The following is a 21172-nucleotide window of genomic DNA, read 5'->3' on the forward strand; positions in this document are numbered from 1 at the left end:
AAGGATATTCTTTAATAAATATTTATTTATAAATAAATTCCAGGTCATCTTTGCAGAATCTCTATGGTGTTAATGAGAAGAACAGCTGAGAACTGTAACAATATCAGTTTTACTTTAAAAATACTTATACATTTTCTTTTTGTTAAAGAGAGAGTTCACCCCAAAATGAGAATTCTGTCATTAATTGCTTACCCTCATGTTGTTCCAAACCCGTAAGACTTTTGTTCATTTTTGGAACGCAAAAATGAACAAATTTTTAATGAAATCTGAGCGATTTCTGTCCCTCCATTGACAGCTACACAACTGACTCTTTGATGCTTCACAAAGTTCATAAAGAGATCGTAAAACTAATTCATATGAATCGAGCAGTTTAGTCCAAATTTTCTGAAGAGACTCAATCGCTTTATACACTGTTAGCCCGGATAAGTTGAATTTACTTAAAAAATTTGAGGAAACTGGTTGCCCTTAAAAAAGTAAGTAATGTTAACTTAATAATTCGAGTTCTTTTAACCTAAAATGTTTTGTAATATTAATTACTTTGTAGTTATTACACCTAGTATATTTAAGTTCAATGTACTAAGCAAGTTAACTTGCCACCAATCAAAATTCATCCATGCCTCCCATCATGCATTGCTGCATGAATAAATTATGAACTGAATTGTCTTAGTAATTTTCTTTATTCTCACTATTTAAATTTTGCTGTTTTTCTGTGACTTTTTAGTAGTTTGTTTTCTAATGTTCAGAGTTGATCTGTTTATCAGAATATGTTGCTTGTCACTGTTGTTGAGAATCACAGGCTGATTCTTGATGTCTGTGTTCCTAAAATTTTTTTTTTTTTTTTTTTTTTTGATAAGGACAACTTTTTAAAAATAAAAAAATTGTGTTGTAAAAGTTGATCTTCCGCTGTAGAATCACAGTGCTGCTGTAATCAAAAATGTAAATCTAACTCAGATATTGGGCTCTAAATGAGTTCAGTGATTCAGATCAAATAATGATTATGTGAAAACATAATCAACACAACCTGATCATCTTTAAACTTTGCTTGTCTGGTTGGTTTTAACGCAGTTAAAACTGCCCAAACAAAATCTAATATTAAAAAGTCAAGGGTCAAGAGCCCAACTAAAACAAACCCTGACCCTCGATGATGGTAACTTAAAAATTGTGATTTTCTCCTTTGGTGAAAAACTATAAAAAGGTAAATGTTTGGAAAAAATGTCTGTAGAACAGCCAAAACAAATGTTCCAACTGCTCATCAACAGCTCCTTGAATTCAAACTCACCAGGACAAAATGGCGTCATTACCAACCGCAAACCAGTGTGAAGGAGGCGTGGTCAGGACAATTAACTTACATTTATTAAAGGGATAGTTCACCCAAAAATGAAAATTTGATGTTTATCTGCTTACCCCCAGTGCATCCAAGATGTAGGTGAATTTGTTTCTTCAGTCGAACGCAAATTATGATTTTAAACTGCAACCGCTGCCGTCTGTCAGTCAAATAATAGCAGTGATTGGGAACTTCAACTATAACAGTAAATAAAACTTGCTTAGACAAATCAAAATTAAAAACTGCGGCTCGTGACGACACATTAATGTCCTAAGACACGAAACGATCGGTTTGTGCGAGAAACCGAACATTATTTATATAATTTTTACCTCTAATACACCACTATGTCCAACTTCTTTCAGCTTCCTGTTAGTGAGGTCAAAAAACGCGCTGTGATGACGGAAGTGATGTCTCGCCCATATACTTCAATGAGCGCGAGACATCACTTCCGTTGTCAGAGCGCGATCAGACCTCACAAGCGGAAGCTGAACGAAGTTGGACATAGTGGTGTATTAGAGGTAAAAAATGATATAAATACTGTTCGGTTTCTCGCACAAACTGATCGTTTCGTGTCTTAGGACATCAGTGTGCCGTCACGAGCCGCAGGGTTTAATTTGGATTTGTTTATGGAAGTTTTTTCAACTCTTATTGTTCAAGTTCCCAATCACTGCTATTATTTGACTGACAGACGGCAGCGGTTGCAGTTAAAAATCATAATTTGCGTTCGACTGAAGAAAAAAAGTCATCTACATCCTGGATGCCCTGGGGGTAAGCAGATAAACATCAATTTTTAATTTTTGGGTGAACTATCCCTTTAACACATTCAAACAAATTAGTAGAATATACTTATATTTTGTAAGTAATGCAGTCAAACTTAAAATATTAAGTATATTGTAATTATATTTTTAAGTAAATATAAAATCCGGGCTAAGAGCAATGTGTTTATTTAGGCTTTTATTCACATATAAACATTTATTAGCGAACATAAGCAGAAGATCAAAGGATCCTGCTTGACGCACAAGAACTAACCTCATCTGGAAGCTCAAATGTGCTGCATAACATGAGAAATAACCTCATTGGTTCTTCTGGAAGCTCAAATGTGCTTCGTAACACACAAGAATGAGTCTCAGGTTCTCACACATCAAGCAAACATGATTGAGCTTCCATTTACCACAACTGATATGTGAGTTGATAAGTAAATATAAATCTAAATTCAATCTGTTCATCATATAAAGCGTATGAGTCTCTTCAGAGAATTTGGGCTAAACCACCAGTTCATATGGATTAGTTTTACGATCTCTTTATGAACTTTTTGAAGTGTCAAAGTATCAGATGTGTAGCTGTCTCTGGAGGGACAGAAAGCTCTCAGATTTCATCAAATGATATTCATTTGTGTTCCGAAGATTAACAAATGTTTTATGGGTGTGGAATGACATGAGGGTGAGTAAATGATGACAAAATTGTCATTTTTGCGTGAACTAACCCTTTAACATACATACTTCAAAGGAAATTATGAGATAAAACATTTGGGAAGCACTTTATTTTAGTATCCTTACTGTAGTAATTGCAGTAAATTATGCACAATTACATGCAACTAACCCTAAACCAAACCCTATTCCGAACCCTATAGTAGGTACATGTTGTTAATTAATACTACTCAGTCCTTAAATGTATAATTACACTGTAACAAGTACACCATAAAATAAAGTGTAACCAAATTTTAATTATTTTTCCTTTTCTTTCTCTCACTAACTTGGTTCCTGCTGAACATATAAAGAAATACGATTTCTTACCAGACACCTCTGAAAAGACCTGAAGCTCTTTCAGCAGGGGGGAATAAACTTTATTTTATTAGCGCATAAAACACATTTGACTGTTGTTTACTGAAGATAACAAACACTTTTCTCAAATTATGCTCCAAAGTTGCATTATGCAGACAGCTAAAATGAAAACCACAAAGGTAAATCCAGACTTTGTGTGGAACATGTTCCCTTAATCAAAAACATTCCCCACAAGGTTTCTGAGAGACCGCAGTGCTTTTATTCCACTGTGAACGTGATGGTTAACAGTGTTGGGAGAAAAAAAAAAAAAATTCTATGGCATTATTCATTAATACCCTCTGTGATGTTGATGGGCCTCAAGAACGACACAGCCCTACACATCCAAAGTCCAATGTTACCTCACTGAATCCCACTACAAATATGGTAATTAAGCAGTAGAGCAGAGGAGATGGTGGGTGTCAGGTGGTGCAGGGGTTTTCAATTAGATCAATGTTTGCCTCACAAACTCTCTGACAGCAGACAGTGTTGTCTAGCTTTGTATTGATATTTACTCTAAATCCTGTGCAGCTTGTAGTTAATTCATATCCTCAAGTTTCGTGTGAGATCTCAAAGACCCCAAGGCTGCTTAAATGGCTCAAAAAACATTCTTAATAATGAATCAGGTTGAATCTTTTGAGAGCTGATTATAAACAAAATTTCAGAAACATGCATTAGACAAAGTTGAACGTGAATGAAAAATACAGCATCCGTTATTATTATTGGCACCAAAACAATTGCTCAATTTATTTTTGGATGATTGCACGTCTGATATTTCTGCAATGATTGGGCTTTTTATGCCATGTCCACAAAGTGCTTGAGCTTTTTGCCTATACTAAAATGCATGTTAATAGAAAGCTAAGAGCTACAGGAGAGTGCTCTGCTGTCATGGCACGACATCACCTCCAGCATTTCTAATTAGCTTATTTGGCCGGATCTGAAACACCACGTCTTGTTAGAAAAAGCACGAGTTTGACATGAATTGGATATCTAAACCCTGTGGAATCTATCAGGCTGACATAGTGCTTTGTGGTGTTGACTTCACAGAATGTCTAAAAGTGGTTGTTTTTCATAAGTCACACTTTTTTTTTTTCTTTCCCTGTCTCTCAGGGACTCAAACCAATGGATCACAATGGGCTGTCAGATCCCTATGTTAAGCTGCACCTGCTGCCTGGAGCAAGTAAGGTATGTGCCTGCTCACCACTTGGAGATACTTTGTTTTATATTCTAAAGAAACGTGTCATTTAAATGTATGTTTTAACGCAGTGGCTCTCAACCAGGGGCCCTTGACTGATTAGGGGGTCTCTGCAAACTTCCAAGAAGGTCACAGGATTACTTCAAATTATTCAGATTAATAGGTAACACTTTAAAATAAGTTTTAGTTCAGTTTTAGTTCACTAAAAGCATTAGTTAAAATTACACTCTAAAAAATGCTGGGTTAAAAACAACCCAAGTTGGGTTGAAAATGGACAAACCCAGCAATTGGGTTGTTTTAACCCAGCGGTAGGGTTAAATGTTTGCCCAACCTGCTGGGTAGTTTTATTTAACTTTATTTATTGAACTATTGTTTAAAAATGACTGTATTGCTTAATTAAAATTAACCCAAAGTATGTTGGAAATGAACATTTATTAATGTTCAATGAATAATTATTAAACAATAAACATTTATTAAATTGCTTATTAATAAATGTATATTAATAAACTATTAAATTTATATTAATAAAATATTAAAGCTTATTAATAAACATTCACCTTTTGTCTATTATTGTTGCCTCTAATTGCATCTGGCTTTTAATTTCCCAACTATTTTGGGTTCATTTTAAGCTAGTCATATAGCAATTTTTAAACAATAGTTGGTTTAAATAAAACTACCCAGCAGGTTCGGCAAACATTTAACCCAACTGTTGAGTTAAAACAACCCAACTTGGGTTGTTTTTAACCCAGCATTTTTTAGAGTGTACTTAACTAGTTAACGTGAACTAATAGTGAACTGCACTTCTACAGCATTTAGCATTTAATTTCAACATTTATACATTAATACATTATTAAAATCAAGTGTTGTATTTGTTAACATTAGTTAATGCTCTGTGAACTAACATGAACAAACAATGAACTATTTTTATTAACTAACATTAACAAAGATCATTAAATACAGTAACAAATGTATTGCTTATGGTTAGTTCATGTCAGTTAATACATTAACTAATGTTAACCAATGAACCTTATTGTTAAGTGTTACCGATTAATATGATTATTAATAAAATTTGTTCATAGTAATGTCGATGAAATAAAAATGGTCTAAGTTAACTAAAATGCGAAATTATTTTTTCAATACCTATTGTTTCTGTTTGTTTCACAGTTTATAAAAAAGATTTTTAAAAATAATAAACGAAGCTTTGTCATAATTGTAGAACAAATACTGGAGGTAATATCTTCATTCTAATTTGTTTGAATTAGAAAGGTTGAGAACTATTAGCTCATCCTGAAGGCTGTCAAACTCTTTACTCTTTCAGTGTAGACGCATTCTAGTCAGTTTTTAGAACAAGCTATAGCTGTACAATCCAGTATAAATAAGTTAAAATTATATTTTAAATCACATCAGATGGAAGGTAGCTTGCTGGAAGTGTCTGTTTGTGTTTACAATTGGAATCCCTGATGGTTGGATGGATGGATGGATGGATGGATGGATGGATGGATGGATGGATGGATGGATGGATGGATGGATGGATGGATGGATGGATGGATGGATGGATGGATGGATGGATGGATGGATGGATGGATGGATTTCGCTCTTTCCGCATTCTTCTTCCACTATCGCACAGTACAACACAACTGCGTATTGCCACCTAGTGGACTCTTCTGTCTCAACATTCACCTTGTGCATGCGCTGTTGTACGCGCATCATCCGTGCAGACGTCTGCAGACCATCCTGATGACAAAAGTGAAGGACAGTGCAGACAGCCAAAGTATACTTTGAGCTTTAAAATCATACATTTGGTTCTTATGTTTCACCCAGTCTCAGAAATCTTCAAGAAATAAACAGAAATCTTCTAGAAATAAACAGAACTTCTTTAAATAAGACTCTTGAGTCTGAGGTATTAAACTTCAGATTAATATGTACTTAAAGGATTAGTTCACTTTTGAATAAAATTGTCCTGATAATTTACTCACCCCCATGTCATCCAAGATGTTCATGTCTTTCTTTCTTCAGTCGAAAAGAAATTAAGGTTTTTGATGAAAACATTCCAGGATTATTCTCCTTATAGTGGACTTCAATGGCCTACAAACGGTTGAAGGTCAAAATTACAGTTTCAGTGCAGCTTCAAAGGGCTTTAAACGATACCAGACGAGGAATCAAAAGGAATAAAATTGAACTGGCGCTGCGTTCATTCCATAAGTAGAATAGGGAAGGTGTAGGACATACAGCGTGAGATTTTTGAAGAATATGAAAGTGCGGTTTTGGCGGAAGCACTTGGAAGGCGATCATTGGTGTTTATAAAGCATATACATTTACATTTTTTCGAAAATGACCGATCGATTCGCTAGATAAGACCCTTATTCCTCGTCTGGTATCATTTAAAGCCCTTTGAAGCAGCACTGAAACTGTAATTTTGACCTTCAACCGTTTGGAGGCCATTGAAGTCCACTATAAGGAGAATAATCCTGGAAGTTTTTTCATCAAAAACCTTAATTTCTTTATGACTAAAGTAAGAAGGACATTGACATCTTGGATGACATGGGGGTGAGTAAATTATCATGAATTTTATTTGAAAGTGAACTAATCCTTTAACCATTATGTTCTTCATAAACTTACTTACGGCAACAAACACTCTTTTATATCAACTCTTTCTGTCCCACCATGGGTCTAGAATACTTTAATCAAACTGATCAGTGCTACCCTAAGATCTAAATGTCAGTTTTTCCTTGTCACTGACCATCTCTGTGTGCTAGAAATTACCATCATGCCTCTCATTATAAGTCATCTATTTTTGACTGGTAACCTCCTTGCTCACCTTGCAACAATCCACTTAATACTGACAACATAAGTCATCTTCCTTCTGTATGGATCATATGTCGTATAGCAGAGCTGAATTCTCCTTCACAGGGTTATAGATTAATCAAATGGGATAGGATATCAGAGTTATCCCATTAGGATTAGGAAACACCTCACAGATGTGCTAGATGAGGACTCAGGCGCTAATCACACCTGAGGAACTTTCCCATTTTCCATCAACAGGGTACAACATAGTGCCTGACATGATTTATTCTCCTTTTTTAAACAAATGGTGCAAGAATGTGCTTAAGCTTTATAAAATGCTTGGAAAGCCTTGGAAAGTCAAACTAAATATTATACAAGCTGTTTTAATTTCCATTCATTCTAAGTGTGATTTGCTATTTTGCAACCCTGTTACCAAAATTTGGTGCATGTTTAAATACAGAGTTTAAACCCCTGATTTGCCTGACATGGCGAAATGGAAGGTCTGGTATATTCTTAGCTTGTGCTAAGAATAAAAGACTAAAGAGTGCCAGTGAACACAACCACTAATCTACAGGCAAATCTATCATTTCTTCTAGGCCAATAAGCTCCGCACCAAAACCCTACGCAACACTCTCAACCCTGTCTGGAGTGAGACCCTGACGTATTATGGAATAACAGATGAAGATATGGTTCGCAAAACACTCAGGTACTCAATCACAATCTATACATTCATTACTTACTGTGAATTTGATATGTCAAGGCCTCTGCAAAATTCAACAATTAAACAATTGTGTCTAAACGCTCAACTTATTTGTGTTGAGTTGCCACTGGAAATGACAAAAGCTTATCCATCGTAAAGAAGTGACTTGGTTGTTAGTGGAGTTTAGCGAATGGTTAATTACCTAGAAAGACAAATTTAGGTAACACTTTGGGCCCTATCGTACACCCGGCACAATGCGATGCCAGGCGCGACGTAAGTGTTTTTTGCTAGATTCAGCCCGAAGCAGTTATCATTTTGGGGAATGGTTTATTGCATATTATGCCCAAAACACACCAATTATTTATTAAGAGAATAGGGACAACTCTTTTATACCGTTAACCGGGCACGCCTTTTTCCCGTCCTTAAACAAGCAAAAGTGGATTCGACAAACCATAAGTGCACTTGCGCTGTGTGCTTTAGACCATGAGCTTAGATTGTTAAAATAGGGCCCTTTATTTCAATGGTCCACTATAGACATTCTACTAACTATAAGTAGTAACTTTGCAACTGCATGTCAACAAACTCTCATTAGAGTATTAATAGACTCTCTGCTTAATATCTACTAACACTTTATTTTGATGTTCCCCAACAGACATTCTACTGACTAGAAGTAACTTTGCAATTATGTCAACTTATTCTACTAACCCTAACCTATCAGTCTACCACAGTCTACTAATACTCTAATGAGAGTTAAAGGGATAGTTCACCCAAAAATGAAAATTTTATGTTTATCTGCTTACCCCCAGCACATCCAAGATGTAGGTGACATTTTTTCTTCAGTCGATCACAAATGATGATTTTTAACTGCAACCGCTGCCCTCTGTCATTCGAATAATAGCAGTAGATGGGAACTTCATCTATAAGAGTGAATAAACCTTGCTTAGACAAATCCAAATTAAACCCTGTGGCTCGTGACGACACATTAATGTCCTAAGACCCGAAACGATCGGTTTGTGTGAGAAACCGAAAAGTATTTATATACTATGTCCAACTCCGTTCATGACTCCTTTAGTGATGTCTGATCGTGCTCTGTCAACGGCAGTGATGTCTGACACTCATTGAAGTATATGCGCAAGACATCACTGCCGTTGACAGAGCGCGATCAGACATCACTAAAGGAGTCATGAATGGAGTTGGACATAGTATATAAATACTTTTCGGTTTCTCACACAAACCGATCGTTTCGTGTCTTAGGACATTAATGTGTCGTCACGAGCCGCAGGGTTTCATTTGGATTTGTCTAAGCAAGATTTATTCACTCTTATAGATGAAGTTCCCATCTACTGCTATTATTTGACTGACAGACGGCAGCGGTTGCAGTTAAAAATCATCATTTGTAATCGACTGAAGAAAAAATGTCACCTACATCTTGGATGCCCTGGGGGTAAGCAGATAAACATCAAATTTTCATTTTTGAGTGAACTATCCCTTTAATTGACATGTAGTTGCAAAGTAACTTAGCAGAATATCTAAAGTGGACCATTGAAATAAAGTGTATCCTACATATTTGCTACATATTGAGAGAAAAAAAACATTAGGTACGTTCCCATGACGTATAGGTGGAATCAAAAGAAAAAGAACAGAGAAAGTGGCACATGAAGCAAATCAACTTAAGTTTAATGAGGGCTTTTCAAAAATGTCAGTGGTAACTGAACTGAGATCCTACTTTAATAAGGAAAAAGAAAAAATATGGATGTTTTTAATTAAGTGTCCGTGGTTACATGATTCCCATGATCCAGTTGTAATTGGGTGGGTCAGGCCGACCCCAGGCCCCCATGTAGTGCTGAAACTGAGACCTAATTACAAGCAGAACATCAGAACAGCATTCGCCTTCAATGATTCTTGGATCGCTGCTATAGAGTGTTAAGGCATTTATCAAAATTAAAAGCCTCCAGCTGAAGGACCAGTGAAGGAGGTTGAAATTTACTTCTCACGCTGTCCGCTAAAACTGAAAGCTTACATCATGTTCAGATTTTGTACTGGGGTCTTCACGAAATGGCAGTATATTGAGGGAACAGTGCTTGCTTTATCCTGTAAAATTGAGTCATATTCCTTGGACTTTATGCGACCCTGAAGAGCAATTATCAGGATCTAATCACTCCAGTTAGCTGCCTGCTAGAGTTTCCTCACAGGACATAGAAAGCATCCATTGGTTTTCTCTAAATATGTTTATGGATGTAAAAAGTAAAGTGAATGATGTGCATTGGTCTTGACTACAAGTGGTGAAACTGACAACATTTTCTTGTTTAGACAGATGCTATTCAAATATATCAAGTGGAGTTACTAAAATGTGGGGTGAACAACTGAAGTCGATATTAAAAAGAAATTCCAATAAAATATTGCCAGGATTTTTTTTTTTTAATGTATGAAACACTAACTTTACAATCCAAAATAGTTAACTCACATAATTGAGGGTATGCATTGACGCCACTTTCCCGCCAAACACATACCCCTTATCCGCACTGAATGGCAAAAGAGCCTGCTGCACAACTGGATTTAATAGGGGAAACTGCGAAAACATGAGTAAAACAAACAAACAATTAAACTAAAGGTTGGACTTGACAGAGTTCCTTACAAATTACCAAAGATCCAGTAATCCATGGATATTGACATGCAGCCAGGAATCGTGTTTACAGACATTTATATGTGCCTGATTTCGACGCCGGGGAAATACATAAAGCAAATCTGCATGTGAACACTTTATATAAATACAATATAGGTTGGTCTAAATACGAGTAATCACTTATATCAATGTTATATATATATCGTCATATCATCCAGCCCTAAAACTTTTGTAGTTTTTGTCTGTGTTTCTTTAAAAACACCCAATTATGCAGAATATAAGATGATGAGTTCAATTAAATACAATATATAACAATACGATATATAGGGTATGAATTTACCCCAAAATTCAACATATTGACACAACATGATAACTGCAAAAGTTTTTCTACCTAGAGTCTGGTTGTTTCTGTGAATCACAGCGATCCATTTGCTTCTCTTTTCTGTAGCTTTCAGCAGTCTGTAAATATACACCTCAACAGTCAATCGCAAAGCTCTTTTCCGTTTTGGATGTGTTTTTCGCGGCATTCAGGCTGAAAACCAGTGCTGCCGCTCAGTCAAATACAATATGTCCTCTATGAACTGCATATGTGAATATTGTGTAGATCGATAGTTTACGTCAAATTCATACTTTAAAAGTTGGCTAATCATTGCAGGTTCCATCAGTTCAGTCTGTCTGTTTAGCTTCAAAGTGCATCTTTGAAGATGGTATTCTATAAAAATAAAGACCACCTTTTTTTGCATTCTGATTCTGACATACAAAGGCACAAGACATTTCTTTTTCTTTTTTCCGTAGATCTTGTGGCTTTCCTCCACTTGTTATCACCACTTGTTTTTCTGCAACCTTAATAAAGCAACTGCCATAATAATGCAGTGACGTAACTGTTAAGTCTACCCCCAAATGGTCTAAGACACTTTACATACATTTTTTAGAGTTTTTGTAACCTGACTCTTTAGACATCTCTTGCATCATGATTCAAAGTGGCAATTGCTAGAGGTCTTTAGACTCAAGGCTAACTGCTAATCAACCTATCATGACTCACCTTTGCAAACATTTGAAAGTTTTTCATGTCATTTGTTATTTTGGCTTCCCCTTTATATAGGATATTGCCTGGTGTTTTCACCCCAGCTGAAATGTCACAGGCCCTTTCTGAGTGACATTTAATGCCTCGCAAACATGACTGTTGCAAAATGGGTTGTTTTTCACAGAGCTTGATTGTTTAGTTTGCATTGAAACCCTGTGCGGTGATTGAAATGCTGCATTAGGATAATAGCACAGACAAAGTGGCAGTAAAGATTACACCACAGAGGAACATTAGTCTCCACTTGTGTGTATCATTACATAACAGCTGTGTTACACTCACAATATCCCTCAAATCCATTAAAAGCAGATTAACCAAGTTGCCTAAGTAGAGAAACCACTTGGCATTGTCTTTCTAGTTAAATGTTGCAAATATAAGAAAGGGTTTAATGTGTCAGATAATGAGGTCAAAAGTGTAAGTCAAGCAAGCTATACACATAAATGAACAATATGATTCCAATCTTACCATGGTTAATGAAACGAATGTCAGTAAACAAAAATAACAATGTTGTGTAGCTGATTTAACTAATGTCCTGCACACATTCACTTCAATGCTGCAACTTGCTGTTGGCAACTTGTTCAGAAAATGGCCATTGATTACTGACGAAGCACTTTTTGGTCTTTGTCACAGTTAACCATTTATATGGGCTGACAAAGCATTAAATGGGAATCCGATTTCAATTTGGTGTTGATTAACTCTTACTTAATATGGATTAGTTTTCCATTACAAAACTGCTTGCAAAGGAAGTCATTACTCGGAGGACTTTTCTACCTACCATCAGTCTCTGTCTCATATACACCAGTATATAGAGGAAAAATGTCCTCTGGAATGAGAAGGAATATTATCTAATGTTCCAATACTCTGACCAGATGAGCTTGTATCTAATTAAGAATTCATAGCTTAATACCAGTTTATTGGATCTCATACATTTGATCATCATATGCTGACTAAAAGATTAGATGCTAGTAATATCAAATCAATTGCATTCTCATTTTATTTGGCTACGTAATATATTTAGTTGTCTCACTTTATAAGCCCATGAATAATAGTATAGAATACCAACGGGGGCAATTGTAATCCCCTAAATTTTGTCAGTTAAGCGATATGATTTAATGTGATTGAATGTCCAGTTTTTATGCTGGCTAAAAGGGAGTTTTGGCAGCAAGTTCAGGGGCCATTTCAAATAATTATACTATAGGTTTCACTTAGACTTTTGCTTTAAACACTTTATTATTCCTGACAGCAAATGAAGAGTTAAGATGCAAAAACCTCTAAGTCCGTCTGACTTGTTTTCTGTCAATTTTTTTACCAGGGTCCTGTGTTTAGGTACAGTAATTACACTTTAATGGTAATGAAAATGTTATTAGTTATTGAAATGCCTTATTTTTAAAAATGTCACTTTAGTCAATTCATTGGTATCAAATTTGACTGTCTTGCAAAACCAGCTAAGTCCTTGTATAGTCTCTTTGCACAACAAGACATAGTAAAACGTCCATTTCTGTCAGTTTTACAGCAGCAAAAGAAGACTGTTGTGTTTACTTGCTACTCATGAAATCCTGTCATTGGCACTGTAACGATGGACAAAACATGGTAAAAACTTGCAGCTCAGCAATTGAAAGCGGCTCATGCACACACCCTCATTCATCTTGAAATCATATGATTCGATTTGGTCTTCCGATTGGTTCTTCTGTGGACTTCTGCTGACAAAGGGAAGTAGTGTTTAGTGGTTTCTACCAGCGAACCGGTATTTCTGAATGGGCTGACGCTGGGATTTAGCAGATTCGAGGCAAAAGTATTTGATGAATGTATATTATGTGTGGAGAGCATTCGCTTAATATCGTTATCTCGTTTTTTGATGGAGGTGGTGTTTCTTCACATAAAGGCAAAACTATTTAGTAATATTAAGTATTAAAGGAATTGATTACTTTGTGGTGTGCCCTTTGAGTTACATTTGATTTAGTATTTTAGATAAATTGATTATATTATTGTGGAGTATTATTTTTTCATTTGCCCCCAACCACCAACACGTGCATTTGTAAAACTCCTTGAATATATGTATGTAGTGAAAATATGTAGTGTTCTTGAGAGTTTTCTTGTATTAAACAACTTATATTAACTATTTTTTCTCAATTCATTTATTTTAATGAACTTTTAGTATTGACACTTTAGTATTGTAGGTTTATACCAAGATAGATTGGCAGATAGATTTGTGAACTTCTAATAAAGCTGAAATGTTTCAATGTGATCTGCTCTCTTTCCTGAGCAAAATCTGATGCTGCAAGACGGAAAAACTTTAACACCAACACCAAGTCCATGCTGGAGTCGTCTAGACAGGCCAGAGTTGGCGAGAGCAGGCAGCTATTGTGTGACTTGCAGGCTTTTCCCGCTGAGATTGCAGCTCTGGGTTTGGAGTCTCCCAGATTTGTCTGGACTGGAGTGTGAATTAATGAGGCAGAGAGTCTGCGCTTCAAAGGTCACATTTCTGTTCTTAAGCAGTGCAGTAACGGGTTCATTCAACACAGCTAGAGGGAGGTGACAATGGGTGATTTTAGAGTTTAGAAAGGTTTAAATGAGGCTTGGGATGAAGGTTTAAGGCTTAATTTAGGCTGTTTTGCTCTGTATGCTGTTTTTAGAGGATGAGCTCCTTTGGGATGAGGCTGTATGATGATATGATCTGGACATATCGACAAGTTGACTGAAATCCTTAAAGGATGTTTACCGTTTTGAGGTAAAGTACAGACATATGTGTGTGCGTCTGCAGACATGTGGATCGAGGAGGAACCACCTGATGATTCACCATTGCTTTTCTTTAGGGCTGTCTTAGCCAGTTTCCATGGAAACCGAAAGTCTCCCTCATAGGCCGTTCCTTCAGGGATCGCTCTTGTCCTTCACGTAAATAAACTCCAAACACTGGCATATTCAGTGTCTCACCTCTAGCGTTTATAAAAACTACATTTTCATTATTTCCTCATGCGCATTCTGGCACTTTATTGCACCTTGAATTTCCTCAGTAAAGGCTGTCTAGTAAAGCCCTGATGGTCTGTGCCTACATCCCAGTGATAAAATAGTTATCTTGTGTCTGACTCGAACCGGTCTGCTTCTGCTTTCTGAAAAGAGGGTACAAATGAAAACAGCTTGTCATAAAAATTGTCATAAAGCTTGTCTCTGTCTGGCAGGAAGTGACATCTCTTTCAATTTCTCTGTAACATTAACATTAAATGACACTGGCATTCTATGCTCCAGTGAGTAGTTCGGAGGTTTAACACTTAAAACAATTTGCTGTAGGATTTACTTTGAAACAATTTTCACAAATAAGTAGAAAGAAATGCCAGTTAACACACTGAATTGAAAATTTGAAGTAGGAAAACTGAAATATTATTTTCTTGTAAAACGTACTTGAATAAACTTTCACATATAATCTCCAAATTAACATAGAAACACATAAAGACAGTAGCCTATATTTTTAATATTTGTTTAATGGCATCTTTTTATGAATGAAGGCCAGTATCACCAATACCAATATTGGTACTGATGTTTCTATGAAATTGATTTTTTTTGGTTTTTTTTCCTTCTCAATTTTAGCCATTAATTATAGGCATTCAGCATTACAGTGTAATTGAAAGCTATAATTTTTTAACATTTATTAACATTTGCTTGAATAAGAGTGTGATCATATTTTGTAAAGCTAGCCAAAGGATGAAGAGGGAAAACGAATGCTGCCTTAATTGCGTTAAATATTTTTTTAATTTTGATAGCATTAGAAAATATATAACTGCCTTTTATAATTTAGAAAGCATTGACTCACAAAGCAATGAATTTATTTAGGGAGCCTTGGCATCAAAAAGTTTGAAAATCCTAGTGTTAGAGGATATGGAGAGTCCATTTATATAGGAAAATAAAAATATAGTAGCGGTAAATGTGATAAAGGCAGATGTATGTAGAATCTTGTAGAGCTGGGAAAACTTTAAGGACAGCTTCACAAAAAGACCCACAGCTCTCCTACAGAGTGCAAGTCAGACATGTACGTGATGTCAGGCTTCAGTCTTTCACACTTTCACACAATGGAGCTCTGAGGTGTTATCTCTCCAGCATTCGGTCTTTCCCATTATTCCCCAATCCTCATTTGCCGACGATCTTTATGTGCCGCCGATGAACATCAAAGTTGTGTTTTAATGGCGGGCTATGCCGAACTCCTCCTGTGGCTATCAAAAGCATGTGATTTATCTAAAAAGGCATACCTCCATTGCCAACATCATCTCAGACAGTGACAGTTCTATTCAAAGCTAAATTACCCACACAAGTGGCTCACCTCTCATGCATTTTGTACCCAAGAAAACCTTTTAATTTACACTTGCGGTTTAAGAAAACAAAAATACTATTTGCAAACACATTTTCCGGAACGTTTACAGACAATTAGATGAAGCTAGATGTGCTTCACCTCTTATTTTTCCTAATTTTATGAACAGAATTTATCTTCACCATAGAAACAAATCAGTAACATAGGAAACCGAATTGATACCCACCAAAACAGACAACAAACAAGATCACCCGTAACATCTCCCATCATGGAGGCTCAGACTCACGCCTTATAAACAACAAACAATTTACAAAAAGTCCAACAGACGAGGATGGGATGGGGTTTAGGAGGTGGGCACAGGGCAGGCACATGGGATAAACACAGGAGCCAAGGCAGAGATAACAGTGGTAAAGTCCAGGGAGGAAATGACGGAGATAGAAGCCAGGCAGGAGTCAGCGATAGGAGGAGCCAGGGCAGAGTCCTCGGCCAGAATCCCATGACGCAAGCCTATGGCGGAGTCAAGGGAGGGAGGAGCCATGGTGAAGACTTGACAGAAGGAATCATGGGAACATCCGACTGAGGCGGAGCTACTGGCAGTGGAGACCCAGGCGGAGCTGAAGAGCCGACGAGACCGGGCGACACGGAAGTCCTGGAGACCAAGGTGGAGCCACAGGGACAAGCGGCAAGGTGAAGTCAGGGTGGCGGAAGACTGAGGTGGAGCTGGTGCTCCCAAGGACTGAGGTGAAGCTGAAAGGAAGACGGAGCCAAAGGGTTGAAAGGACGTGTCATAGACGAAGGCACGTAAGTCCATGGCAACGGCAGAACGATGACTGACCAAGGCGGAGTTGGAGGGACGAGGAAGCCCGGTGGAGCCAACAGGTCGATGTGGAGTGACGGGCATGGAGATTCTAGGCAGAGCAAATGGGTCGACAGTCCAGGGCTGAGCTGGCAAACTAAGCAGGTAACGTAGGAGACGACGAAGGGCTGATAACAGGCAGTGAAGATACAAACGGCCTTCCTGGCCTATACAGAACAGACAGACATCTCAAGAATGGCCTCCTTGACCAACGCAGAATGGACAGACATCTCAGTAATAGTGTTCTTGGCCAACTCTCAACCGGCAGAGGAGCTGGGAGTGGGAGGCAGGGCCGGAATACAGACATTAATAACTCGGTACAGGGTGATGAAACAGGCTTGGTTCTATTATCCTCAAACCATATTAAGGGTTCTAGTTTATAGGGGTGGGAATCTTTTGGAATCTCACGATTCGATTCATATCGATTCTTGGAGTCATGATTCGATTAAAAATTGATTCTCAATTTTGAAACAAATTTCAATTTCATATATGCATTTGATTTTAGATTTGATTCTAAACTTTGAATTTAATTTGAACTCAAAATAAAATGAAACCGAAAAAACAAAGTAAATGAAATTATTAATTTAAAGGATTAGTTCAACCAACGTGTAGTGGTGTATTAGAGTGCCTTTGTGGAAAGATTGATGAACTGCGAATATCCTTCACAGAAACGGGTGATCTAAATCAGAGGTTCATAACCTTTGCCCTTGCCCCCAGCTGATTGATATTAAATAGAACTCATAGGTATAATTAAAGATTTGTTGAATTATTTTTTTTCAATCTCATCATCAATCAATTTATAATATCTAAATATGTTATACTGAACTATTTTATTCATAATAAATTAAATTTCTTGACTTTTAATGATATTGGTAATACTAGTTATATTGCTTATATTTGTTCCCCAGGTACAGTTTTGCTTGTCTGCTTATTATATTGCATTTTAAGGGGATTGTTTTGCTTTTTTTGTGATATCTGGCAACCCTTTACCTGAGATTTAATAAAGAAAGGGAAGAGTGCAGAAGAGCAGCAGCATGAGAACTGAACAGCAAGCATTACTGCGTTACTGTTACTGCGTTACTGTTACTGCCAAGTGGTCGGGAGTTATTTAATAAAGTAGTTTAAATTATACACACTTTGTAACCACGTTATTTTACTCTTGCCTCTCATATTTGCCTTTCATGCTGTGAACATGCTTCTGCCTCATTAAAATGTGATTCGTTTGTCAAGTTGACAGACATATGGAATCAAAGGAAATGAATATCCGCTGGATACGATCAGTGGCCGATCGTTTGGAGTTAGAAATATATATGCGCCATTGCATTCTCAAAATGTAGTAATTTAGCCTCAGATAAAGGAAATATACATTCCCTTTTATTGGCTGATATTGTTCAAATTTTATATTTGTTAAGATATTGATATGATCTGTTGTTGTCAAGTAAGCTAAATTCATAATGCTTCCACCGTTGCAAGCCTGTGCGCTCTCTAAACTGTCCAGGTGCTGCACTGCTCTCGTAGTTGAGTTTCGCCTTCTTTGAAATGTCAGAATCAAGTTCATAATAAACATTTAGAAAATCGATTTTTGAAATTTGTGAATCAGTTTGAATAGGGGGGAAGATAGAATCACAATTCATATGTGAATCGATTTTTCCCCCACCCTTGCTAGTTTAGCGCATCCACATCCGCCTTGTGTGACGGGACGGGGCTCCACTCCATCCCCCCATATTCCATCCCCACTGGCACAGACAGCGTTGGCTCTGGCATCGTGGCAGACTCAAGTGGCACAAAGTGTGCGGTGTGGACTCCATCTCGCCGATAGTAGGCCTATAGGAGGATCCACAGTGGAATTTGAACCAGTCCACAAACTCCTGGAAGCTCCCTCGAGGTCCATCTCCAGGCAGGCGCGCTCTCGTCTCAGCATTGAGACTGGATAAGCACACACAGGCTGTCGTCATAATGGACTAGATGGTACAAGTCCAGGAAGTCTTGTGTGTGTCTCTCTAGGGAGCTTTCCCCCTGGGAGAGGAGGAGGATACGAACTGCTGCTAAATCAATTTTGTTAGGTCTGTTCTGTCAGCGTTGGTTGAGAACAAAACAAAATAAATGGCTGGATTTACTCACAGCAGTCCAATTTATTTAAACAAAAGAAACGGAGCACACTGGCAAAAAACACGGCGAACAGAAAAACCAACTCTATCATGACGAGAACAGACAGAAACTGAAGCAAAACCAATAAATACACAGGTGAACGAATCAGTGAAATCCAACAACAGGTGTGACATGACCAAATCTATGTGAAACCATAGAAACAAAACACTAACAATGTGTGCATGTATGTGTATTAACTGCAGCAATTATATATTTATTTATTTTTAGAATATATTTTAGTAAGGAACAATACTCTGGAATTTTCTACTCCACATTATTCAGGAATATCTTTGCAAATTCAAGGCCGTGCACAAATATATCCAGCTCACACAGAAAAACACAATGTACTGTGATTGCCTTGTACATAAATCTCTGAACTCCCTGCACATTTATCCAATAGGACAGCTGGCATTAAACATACTCACTAACATAATCAGCCATAGTCAAAACAAAACTATTCTAGAAAAAGCATAAAGAGCAATCCAGCACACACGGCTGTCTAGGGAAACAATCCTATCCACATGTAACATAACAGGGGGAAAGTGCCTTTATTAAGCAGACCTGTTGGACATGCCTGAGTTCTGCTCCAGCTGCCCTGTGCCTCATTCAAGACCTTTATCAACAGGGGGGAAGAAAGTGTGATTGCCAGTTTACCTGAAACATGACTGAAGTCTTTAGAGAACTCAACTACTGAGCGAGGCTGAACGGTTTAGTAATGAATAGCAATGGTATGTCACAAATACACATCTAACTTCCAGATGGGAATAGGACAAGCATTCAGGAATACATTGTTGATGCAGTGGAGAGGAAACAAATGGAAAAAATGTGGATTGGAAGGGATTCTGTGTGAGTTCTTCCCTCCCTTATCGACAAGGCTGTGTAAGTTAAATCGATTGATCTGTAGGCATTGCTAGACCTTATTAAGAGGAGCTTTGGCCCTTCAGCCTCCTAAAAATCAGATTAGTTTTAAAATTACGAGGTTATTTCACTTTGTGCCCTCCTCTTAATTGTTGTTAAAAACTTTCAGGTTTGGTTTAAGTATTATCCTTCTATTGTTGGATGGCAATGTTTGGCTCAGAGCACAGCTCTAAAATGCTTGCTCCTCTTTTCTCATCTGATAATAAAATAAAATGCAACCAAATACACCACCACTCAGGCTGAAATCCTAGAATCGCCCTTTCTGCATTAGTCTTTTTGATGCATTTTATTGTTAGATGTCCTGATAGGGCTATTTTTTTACAAATACATCATGTATGAAAATGTTTTTAGATCATAAACTATCACAGACTACTCTGTAATAGTGACTATACACCCAAAGTGCCTCATATACTTGTTTCGAAATCAGTTTTTATGGAGGTTTATGATATTTCTTATTGAGGGAGTTGAAGGAATCAGTCATGTTATGAGGTGTAAAGCATGAGGATTATGCCAGTCCTTGAAACTGAAACAAGCAAAAACATGTCTAGAGTGAAAATATAGCTGTATGGATCAGTACTGCTGGCATGAGACAAAATGGGCTGGGTAGAACCTGCCATTTTTGCTGGCTGTAAGGTTTGTTTGTTTTTTGTTGTTGTTGCTTTTTTTTTTTTTTTTTTTTTTTTTTTTTGATGAACAGACCAAAACTTAAGGCCTTCCTCTGAGTCATATATAGGAGAACTTATTAGATGGCTCACTGCCATAGGAGAATAAACAGTGCATAAGCTGAATTGGTTTTCATGCTTATCATGACATGCCAGGTTTCAATGTGCAAGGATGAGTTTTGACAGCTTGGACAGAAGACAATATTTCCAGTAAACAACATGTTTTGGTCAGTCCCTCAAATGTATAATTTAGATTCCGAAGTCTTATTCAAAATATTCATATATACTTTTAAGGTACTTTTATGGTGTGTTTGGTTTCCATTTTGGAGCATGACATTGTAAATCATCCACTTACTGTATCGGCTGATTAATAAAGGCACTTTCCGCCTTGGATATTCTGCAAAATACCTCTATGTTTAAAGGTACACTATGTAACTTTTGGCAGTACTTCATTGAAAATAAATTCCAGCACAGCACTAAAACAACCATAATGAAATGACCCTTCACAGAGATGATGCTTTACAATGAACTCTGTTAGAGAGCTACATATAGCAATTTATTCATGTCAAACTTTCTCGCTTGTTGTGACAACTAATCTATGCCACTCCCACCATACACACGTCAAAGCAGCTGGAGTAACTTTTCTCAATTTACAGATTTGATGAGACACGCATGGGTGAGTGACGTATGTACGCAATTGCCCGTGAAAACCATCCCAACAGTTCTAAAATATTAACACTTTTAATAGGCTTACCATAGTGAAACGA

At 37.1% G+C, this 21172-nt stretch overlaps 1 protein-coding gene across 3 annotated transcripts in view; it reads left to right on the plus strand.

Moving 5' to 3' along the window:
* doc2b (double C2-like domains, beta) overlaps positions 1–21172 on the plus strand; it is a 286240-nt gene that overhangs the window by 247120 nt on the left and 17948 nt on the right. For all 3 annotated transcript variants that reach the window (XM_067407184.1, XM_067407185.1, XM_067407187.1), the window contains 2 exons: positions 4252–4326; positions 7717–7826. In XM_067407184.1, the coding sequence (XP_067263285.1) occupies positions 4252–4326; positions 7717–7826 (185 nt within the window). The remainder of the gene's footprint in view (positions 1–4251; positions 4327–7716; positions 7827–21172) is intronic.

This window comes from Chanodichthys erythropterus, chromosome 13, assembly GCF_024489055.1.
Source record: "Chanodichthys erythropterus isolate Z2021 chromosome 13, ASM2448905v1, whole genome shotgun sequence".
NCBI lineage: Eukaryota > Metazoa > Chordata > Actinopteri > Cypriniformes > Xenocyprididae > Chanodichthys > Chanodichthys erythropterus.